Source organism: Morone saxatilis, unplaced genomic scaffold, assembly GCF_004916995.1.
Source record: "Morone saxatilis isolate NCDOM2014 unplaced genomic scaffold, NCSU_SB_2.0 Contig6, whole genome shotgun sequence".
In the NCBI taxonomy this organism is placed as follows: Eukaryota; Metazoa; Chordata; class Actinopteri; family Moronidae; genus Morone; species Morone saxatilis.
This window is the reverse complement of record NW_023340206.1, coordinates 12,820,420-12,830,683: the sequence shown is the minus strand read 5'-3', so window position 1 is coordinate 12,830,683 and position 10,264 is coordinate 12,820,420. Positions and strand designations below refer to the sequence as shown.

Below are 10,264 nucleotides of genomic sequence, written 5' to 3'. Positions count from 1 at the left end.
AATAATATTATTTTTTAAAAATCCACCTTGAGACAATTTTTGGTGTCAGGCAACAAGTCAGAGTTGCCGTTTCAGCAGGCTGGTTTATAGTCACAATAAATAATTTACTCTTTATATAATGAGTAATAAAGTAGATAATTTAATAGTAACTCACAACAAAAAAGCTACACTGTGTAACTGGCACTTAACTCAGAGCTGCTGGGAATTTCTCACCATGATTAAAGCTTTAGAAACCAGACAACACACAAGTTCAATTACAAAGAGTTTAATCCCAAAAATACTTTTTTTCTTTTTTTCCATTTTGGCATGTAATACATTGTTTGGTCTTTCTGTATCTTGTCTGTATCGCTATACTGTATAATTTACATTGTCTGAAGTAGTGGCTGTCATGCAATGTTGAACACAGCTTGACTGAATACTGCAGGAAAAAGGATGCCACGTTCACGTCGTATTTATGTCGGAAATATAATATTTGAGCTGCAAAAAGAGGAAAGAAAATAAAAAACTTTCATGTCTGCCCCCTGGTGGTTGTTATGAGTACGACGTGGGGATTCTTGTAACATTCTAAGATATTAAATGATTAAATTACTTTCAAAACACAATCAGCTCTGCTTTGAAATGAGGAACATGCTGCAGCTTATAATTTAAAATCCTTAAAGTTTGATTTTGTAGACATTGACAAACTTTCTACTTCTGTTTAGACGTGAACGTGGCATTAGACAACAGTCCATGTGAGACATTCAACAGTCCTCTGTTAGTTTAGACAAAATGCTAATTTCAGTGAATTTTTATGAACTATTCTGTAAGCTGTCAATCAATGTGGGTGGAACATTGTCAAGAATGGGAACTGATTTGGTACTTATTATTACTTGATTAGAAAACCTTCCCAACAGAACATTTTTGGTTTATCATTCAACTAGTGGAAACAATTATAATTACATATCCTTCAATAAGGAGCATCTTAACAGGTTCCAGCCCGTCGGTTTGTTTCACTACATCATTGTTACAGGAAGACACTTTGCTCTTTCTGTCACTGCCAGCAGGTCGACTCCGTGTGGGAAGCATTCATAACACTTTCTCAACAACTCTGAGGAATAGCTGACACAGAAACTACTATTTATTTTGGAGAACTTGTAAGGATGCTGATCTGATTTATTGAGTCTTGTACCCAAAATTACTCTATACTGACGACTACATATTGTTTTGTTGTAAGTTGTAACAGTGCAATGTATATAGTTGTTCTGATATTCCTTCAATAATGCACTGATCCGATACAACGTAACTTATTAGCTCAGAAAAACTCTTTCCCCCCAGGTTAGTGAAGTCAAGAACTAACTTATTCTGACAAATGGTTTAACCTGAGCCAGGCCATACAGCAACGATAGCAATCATACAGGCTTAGTAGTACATGCTCCTAAAAATAATAATAATATATATATATTTTAACACTTATGTATCGGATTGGTACTTAGGTATCAGCCAATACACAAAGTTTAGTTCATCAATATCGGTATCGGGAAGAAAAAAAACTATATTGGATCGTCTCTAGCAATATATGGTGGTAGTTTCATTTATTTGTTTGATAACTTTCCTTTTTTGTAGTCATTAAATATAATATAAAATGTGACTGTTGTTCAAAGGAAGTGTGTGTACAGTGACTTGCAGAAACTAAGGTGACAAAAACACAACAATTCTTATGTTCAGGTAATTATACACTTATGAAAACATAAATGTTACACTCTGGACCTTTAAAAATAAAGTTAGTTTGAATGCTGCTACAATGTGTATGAAAAAGAAAAAGTTAAGTGTCTTTAATGCTTTGCAGCCACTAATCTCACACCTATATTTGTGGGAATCTGCATGGTGCACAAATAACATAAACAGCCATTGCTACATTTATCTGTGTTTCGAGATCCCTGTATCTAAAAGAGGAAACTAGCAACAAATCTAGCATTTTTTTCTGGCTACTGGAAAAGTGTTAATGTGCGCACTGTACGTATTTGGCAGCAAATCACTGCAGCTGGAGATCTGTAAGTTTTAAGTAGCTCTAGCAAATTCTGTTTATGCAGCTATAAATTAACACATGGTGTCTATTCAGCAACTACTCGCTTCTTTTCTTGGAAGAAAGGTGGTAATGCTGCACCCAGGCTTAAAACGGAGAGCTACATGTCCATGTAAAGCAGAAAAAGTTTGTTGTCGATCCAAGGTGAAGAGTGAAAATCAGACATCTACTGAGCTCAAGACTTCCAATATGGCTTCCGGAGGAGGTATAACTGAGACGCCACTCAGAAAATGTCTCAAAGTGCAAAATGAGCATGGGGTCAATGGGGGAAGTTTATGATCTTAAACCACAACAATTTTACTAATTTCTTGCTTGTTTCCATAAAGGCAGTATCGATGCCACATGCAACATATGAGACATTTAAAAAACAACAACCTCACAATTGTCTTTACCTGCGAGCAACAAACACTGAGCCCTTTTTATCCCTCCAGCTTGAGGCACAATGCTACAAAGGTTGGATACTGAAAAATATTCCTATAACTTTAGTGACCTTATTACATTATCCCCTCCAGGATTTGGCACACTTGTTTTTGGGATTGTTGCGGCCTAAAATACCTGATTTCACTGCAGCTTTTCTAAAAAAAACTGCAATGTTTTTAGGCATGTCGTACACGTCTGCATCATCACAACAAGAAACAAGGAAGTGAGTTTTGTTGACGTCTGCGCAGGAAACTCCAATGATTGGTTGAAAAGTTGTGCAATGCCACACAGAATTCACAGGGATTCATCAAATTTGTGTTAATTGTTGCAACATCTCTGTCTCTGTGGAGGGATTATTAGTAAACTGAACTTTTACCATTTAGACTGACTGCCCTCCAGAACCTTAACAAAGTTGTGGTCTCTTACTCCAGACAATCATTTCAGATTTACATTTACACCTCAAAGTGGCTGGGAGGGTTGTAAAAAACAAACCAACGGAGGATGGAAGAGTGAGTTTTGTCTTCTCGGGGGAATCATCTTTGGTGTAACACCATCTCACAGCTCTGAACAGCAGACTGCGCATCAGTGCATCCATAATCACATTTACTACAGTCTGTGCAACACAGCAGCAACATGGAGCTCTGCCAGTATCCACTTTATAAAACATCTCCGCTATAATGTAGACATCCCTAATGAAACAGTCCTAATAATATCAGGGACTTACTCACAGGGAGAGGAACTGTCTGCCTGTACAGAGGGTTCAACTGTTGATCAATATGACAGAACTTTCCAATAAATTTGAGATTATTAGAATTGTTTTGTGAGTTTGTGTCATTCATTTTTATTATTATTATTATTATCTAGTTGTTGCTCTGCAAATAAAAATGTTGAGTTTAGGCAGCTTTCCCTTCGTTACGCCTCTCTTTAACATCCAATCCTCTAGATCCTAATGACTTTAAAGTGACAATATTGGTATTTTTTCAGCTCATGTAGCATCACTATAAATATATTCCTGTCATATATGGAGACTTGGGATGTTCCTGTGGTGATCAGTAATGATATTTATGCTTCATGGAATTTGAATCTGCTATGTATCACTGTAAAATCCCTCTTGGATCCATCCTGTTATATTTATATAGTTAGTATCAATCATAGTTTCCTTTTCATCATCCAGCACACAAACTGCCATCACTGCCTCTTCTTCTTCTGCTTCAGTGACTTCCTCCTCTTCACTATCATCTCATACAGCTTGTCCATGCCCTCATCCAGCCCCTCTCCTATGATGGCGCAGGCCGGCTGGACATGGTACGGGGTGGAGGGGCTCAGCTCAGCCAGGGCGAGCTGCCTCTCGATCTCCCCGACATCCAGCGCCCGGGGCAGGTCCTGCTTGTTGGCGATGACCAGCAGCGGGGTCCCCTGGTTCTCCGCGAACCGGGTGATCTTGTGCAGCTCGGTCCGGGCCTCCTCCAGCCTCTCGGCGTCCACCGAGTCCACCACGTACACGATGCCGTCCGTGCAGCGGCTGTAGGGCTTCCACAGGGGCCGCAACTTCTCCTGGCCCCCGACGTCCCAGAAGTGACAGCTGATGCCCCTGGAGGCCCCCGCGCCGCCCAGCCGGATCCTCTCCGTGTTGAAGCCGATGGTGGGCACCGTGTTGACGAACTCGTTAAATTTCAGCCGGTACAGCACGGTGGTTTTGCCCGCAGAGTCCAAGCCGAGCATGACTATGTGCAAGGACTGGAAGGCACCCAAATTAGAGAAACTATTCCCCATCTTGCAGGCTGGGAAGGAGGAAGAGTATGCACCCCCACAGTCCCAGCAGAGAGCGATATCACCGCAGGAGACACTCAAATGTCCCAGGAGTGATCCATAGCGGGTTATTCCCCCGGTGAGAGCGCAATTATATGGTCGGCAAACTCTCCTGCTCAGCAGATGTGGAGGGCGCAGCCCCTCGTTGCGCGGAGGCACTCCGGCAGCCAGACAAGCCGCAACATCCCTGGACTCACTCCAACAGCATCAGGCGTCCGAAAACAGCCAAATCATCACACACACGGCGGTGCATCTGCCGCGCGCTCCGCTGTCCAAATGCGCAAATTACGCGTGGCCAAATGTCACATCATGTCTCCGCATCTGTGTGTGTGTCCAAGTGCGTAGCGCCTGCCTTCATGTGGTAACACACACACACAAGTGATGGTGTGTGACGCGTGGATCAGCCCCTAAACGTTGCCATGAAAAGAGTCGTCAAGCTAAGGCAGAACATTACAGAATAAAACTTCCGGTTAAGCAGTGTAGCCTTAAAAATAAAAGCCTTTTCTTTCAAAAAGCTCCGTAGTAAACGCCAGTGAGGTTGAGGAGGATCTTATTGTGAACGGTCTTCATCCATGTTGTGGCTTTAGTGTTTCCTCTGCGCACTGAGCCGTCTGAGCTCTGACACCTTGTGGTGAAATATGAGAACTGGCTGCTGATACTGTATGTATGTAAAACTGCAAACACTAGTGGTTAAAAATGTCTGCAACTAAATACATTTATGATGTCAGTTTTATTGATGTAAACGTGAGCCTGAAAAAGAAAAGAAAAGTCATTTTGAAATACTTTTTTAACTGTTTTTGAACATTTTGCATATATTTCAATGACATATTTACATATTACTCACCTCTGCATTACAGGTTACTTTTGAACCACTATCTTTGTGTGTGTACACATTCTCCCCAGGTTCCTCTTTTAACTTTGTGACCCATATTTAGTAACTTTGTCTAGGAACTAAAACAATTCCTCAAGCTTTACATTCTGTATGTGTCGCCCTATATGCTGCTGAGCCCCTAAATCGCTGTAGAAGCAGCTCTGTAGAAATATACAGAAAGTTTATCATTCAGTCCAAATTCTATGTGATATTGTGTAAGCACAGCACACATAGGGCTACATACAACAATAATTTATAATACATTTATGTACATTTTTCAAGTATAGTGAAAGGAAACTGGAGAACAGTAATCAGTTTGTGTTATTTGTAGATTAAAACATGCCTAAACTGTGGAGTGGTCCTTTAATCTGCTCCTGTAACATCATGGCCACTGGATGGCAGCAAAATATTTCACAATAAAATGAGATTCTCTGCAGCCAGAGGAAACAAACAAACAGTATCTCTGCACCTACTGCATGTCTGTCCATCCGGGTGGAGGGATCCCTCCTCTGCTGCACACACAAAGATGTTTTCACTGCTTGTGGCTAATCTGACTGCTGCTCAGGACTATGTGGGTATGGTCAGATCAGGCTTGATTGACAGTCTGTAAAGCGTGAAAACGTACACCTTTTTCACCCGGTGTGCTAATTGTAGCCTAATTGTATAGGTTATATATGAATCTGTACAGTATTAATCAACATTTGCTATATGTCAATACAGGAAATGACACAATATCTTAAAATGAGTTCTGCCCAATGAGTGACCACATGCACAGGTTGCAAACACTTAAACATTGTTCTTATATTTACCTGTTTCTGGTTCAGTGTAAGGCGGTTGTTCTCCACATCAGCAGGTTTCACTGCCCTTGCAGCTTATTTGCAGCCATTTTTTATTAGTAAATTAAGTTCAGTGACCTCCCAGCAAAGCTCCACACAAATTAACAAGCTTTAATTAGCCAGGACGGGTGAGAACACCCATACTTAAAAAGCGGGGCCTTTAAGAAGTATTAGTATTAAAGAGAGGAAGGAAAAGGGGAAACCGGCTCCTAAACACACACAAATACACAACAACACAACCTGAGTCATCAAGACTTCACTAATTGTTCTCTCTGACCTCCTCCTCCATCGATTTCCTGACTAATGAGTGTGTGTGAGATCAATAAAACAAATTATAAACAGGGCATAGACATGCACACACACACACACACACACACAACCTGACTTTATAAGACCACAACTCACTCTAATTCCACTCCTCTCTCTCCCTCTAACAAGGCTGAGTCACCTGAATGTCTCTCGCCCACCGCCCCCACAGTCTTCTCATCCATAAAACAAGAGCCTCCTTCACTGATTTACCTCTAATTTATTCCATCGTCCCCTCGCTGTTCCTCAGGTAACAGACGATAAGACGAAAGGTTAAAAGAAAACAAAACGTGCTTCTTTTCAAACTGTTGAACGGTCTGCAAAAACATGTGGAAACTGCTCCGAAGTCTCGTCTATAACAGAGCAGAGGGGTTATATAAAGACGCCAGGGCCCACAGACAGGTGAGTGGGGAGACATCTGTGATTAAACTTAGTTAGAATTTGCCTAAACTTCAATTTCTGTGCTTCTTATGAAGAATAAAAGTTTTAGTTGGGTTACTTTAAAGAGGACATTAAAAACTATTAAAAAACTTTTACTTAACAAAGTTTTCTTGTTCATTTCATGATTAAAATGTTGTTATAATGATTTCTTTGACTCGTTTATTTTAGATTTAGATTTTAGATTCAATTATATTGTCATTGTACAGGGATATTATATATATATTAAAAGAAATAACATTATATATATATATATATATATATATACGAATATACTAGCAGGATATTTACAGTATGAACAGCATTAACAGAATGAATGAGTGAAGTGATTACACTAAGATATATACAGCTATTAAGTTAAGATATTTAAATATAAAGGGTTTCCTTTCCTCCACGGGGGTGCTGTTTAAAAAAGCCGCCTTTTTCCAGGGCTTTGAATTGCGGACACAAGGTCTGGATTGCTCGGTTGTCATGGAGATGCATCTGTTGGGTTGTAGTTGTAAGAAAGTGAAGTTTCGACTTCATGTTGAAATGTTGGCGAACTCAGGATTTTAGCCTCAACCTGCGAGCTTTAAGGGATCAAGAGACACTTCACGGCACTCATAACAAATGTTAAGCTCTAACAGGGACGGAAAAACACACGAGGAGGAATACTGACTCTGTACAAGGACATCTAACTCTTTCATGCATGAACGACAACTTCAGGAAGTGTTTTATTACTCTTTTTTGTCAAGGAGTTTTTTACACGTCCACTCAGATGGACTGCTTGCATTTGAGTTTTCAACTGTATATTAAAATACACTACCTGTTATAGCTGTTATATTGCTTTTGTTACATTCTAATAGCATAGCCAGAAAATGTTGCAGATGAAGCATTGTCAGTAAGTTCCAATATTGTACGGAGTTTAGCTGAAAGCCAGCGCATGATGTCCAGTTTAGTGGACAGACGATTCATTGTAATTTTCTCCCAACATTTGATCAATACTTAACTGTATAACTCATAGTTGTTACTAGATGTCACCATCTGCTGTGCAGTTTTGTGTTGCACTTACACTGGCTAGCCAGTGGGTGGCAGTGTATAGGATGATGCATTAGCGTCCACTGTGGTGGCTGATGTGCAACTATCAAAACCCATGCACATACAAGAAAAGAGCTTTTGAATAGCTGTGCACTGTAGCACATTTCCATGATCCAAATACACAGAAAATAAGTAAAATGCTCCACATAAACACAAACCATCACGAAAAGCAACCAGGCAAAGTGTTTATCAATAATAACTCTGGAGACAAAAACGGGATTCTGGGTCACAACTCTGTTTCTGACGTAAACTAGAAGACTGAAGAAGAAAGAGTGAGGTGAGCAGAGCAGAGTTTTATCTTTTAAGGGCTCTTTACAATGAAACCAGCCTGGCTCTGTTTCCACACATCCTCCAACAGCAGATGAAACAGACCGACAGGCTCGTCCCAAAGCTTTTTATCTCACCACCTGTTTTGCATTTTCAAAAGCCAGTTTGTCCCGACTCAGCCGAGGACCGAGCCGTGTGTGGGTTTCCTCTCACAAACAGAAAGAACCTGAAACAGTGCTACACCTCTTTTAAGAAGCATATTTTAATCAGTTTGAATTAATACCAAAAGGTGTTCTTAACCTACTAGATGAAGAAAAACTACCAGTCTTGTAATATCTTTCTTTGCTGTAGTGTTTTTTAATTAATGTTGCTGATGCTATGGCAGTGTCTGCAGCCTTACGTCAAGCCAATAAAGTCATTTTAAATTGAAAGACAAACTAGTAGATCAGCAGAATAATGCCTGTGGTCCTCTGATTCAGGGACAGATCTAGAGAAATGTTCATGTGGTAGCTTTGAGAGAGAAAACTGACAATCACATATATCAATATTTGCATGGAAAAGCACTCAAATAAAGATATTTGAACTCACTGTTGTAGCACTGAATAGAAATATCTAGAGGTGGCATTAGAAATCAATACATTTTATTTCCAATTCTTCTAAATACTATTTTTTGATTGAACTTGAGCCTATCACTGAGTCTGAACTGTGGCCATAACGGATCATTCAAATAATTTCTATATTTTTTTTTCAAATGAATCCTAATTAATGTGTTAGATTTTAAAGCGTTTCACACCAAACTGGGGTGGCCACTGTCACCTGTCCAGATCCGCCCCTGCATGTGATGATCCGGGTGTTTACAGTCATTTATTACTTTGCTGCTGTTAAATCTGCTCAAGGTGCATCTTCCAGATTCATCTTTTCAGGCAGAACATATCAAACATCAAGGGTTGGGTGAGGCTTCTGTCTCTCTAAAGAAAACTCCAGGTTAGACGGCTTTGAGTCTTTGGAGATGAACCTTTTTATCTCCCTGCTGTGAATATTTCTCTCTGAGCAAAGGGGATCTGTAAACACGAGTGGCTACACACAGTCTGAGGTGATTTATGCACATTTTTAAATAGCAGCTTATTAAAACCTGAGTAAAGTGGAGCTTTATCACCTTGTTCCCTATAACGGTGCTATGCTCAAAAAAAATACTGAGCTCCGAGTCGTGTCCAGGAGACGAGCAGGAATGTTGAGGGTTAGTCATCGAGAGGCAAAGGACGACTCTGCCAAGGTGGCCTGTCCTCTGAGGGTGAATAATTATCTGCTTTAATTAAAGCACATTAAAGCGTGTGTGTGTGTGTGTGTGGAGGATTGTATTTGACTGGGAAAGAGAGCATACGAAGACAGATTTGTGTCCATTCATGTGTGGTGTTTGTGCCTGCATTAGCACATGGGCTTGTTTGTGCATCCATGCGTGATATTTGGATGTGTTTACATGAAGAAATTGGCTTTATTGTCCGTGTGGGATTCATGATGACACAGAACACTCTTATGCACAAAGAACCACATTTGGGGCACGATTTGCAAATTTATGGAGGTGGAATCTATCGACCATTTGCTGCATCTCTGCCCCAGACTGTGTAAATAAAAATGGCCGTAGTCTCCGTGACATCACCCGCAGGTTTCTGAAGAGCCGTCGTGAAGCTCAGCGTGGTCGGTGACTGATACTGAGCTGAGTTCAGAAATAGTTGTTTTTGGAATCAAGAACAACTCATCATAATATCTTCAGAATACAATTCCAGAGATTGTCAATAATCAATACCGGTAATATTGCATTGTCCCCTATTCTACATCTACTGCAGATAAATGTGTTAAAATTTCTGGTCCTTTCATGTACAAACAAGCAAATATACTAAAATATCAGTGTGATTCAGTGTCTAGACATACTTAAATCAAATCTGTGGTTTTCTTACTGAAGTATATTTTGATTTTGGCACTACAAATGATCTATTCATGTAGTTCCAGGTGTGTTTGTTGAAGGTCGGTTTAGCAATAAAATAAGCAAATCTAACGACAAACAAATGTTTGAATGATCCAATCCATGAATGGACTTCCTAACACTTCTGCACACCCACACAGTAATTTTCACATTTTTACATTTTGTTTTGAATTTTCAGTTTTATTGAAACCTTCTGA

The 10,264-nt window shown here is 40.0% G+C and overlaps 1 protein-coding gene across 1 annotated transcript; it reads right to left on the bottom strand.

Moving 5' to 3' along the window:
* Positions 1-249: 249 nt before the first annotated feature.
* On the bottom strand, positions 250-4,696 carry LOC118339905 (ADP-ribosylation factor-like protein 4C). The gene has a single exon (XM_035677720.1). The coding sequence runs from the start codon at positions 4,253-4,255 to the stop codon at positions 3,671-3,673; it is 585 nt and encodes a 194-aa protein (XP_035533613.1). The 5' UTR covers positions 4,256-4,696; the 3' UTR covers positions 250-3,670.
* Between the last annotated feature and the right edge of the window lie 5,568 nt (positions 4,697-10,264).

Bases quoted from the DNA above. Each gene is read 5' to 3' on its own strand.
- LOC118339905 (XM_035677720.1), bottom strand. From the start codon at position 4,255: ATGGGGAATAGTTTCTCTAATTTGGGTGCCTTCCAGTCCTTGCACATA.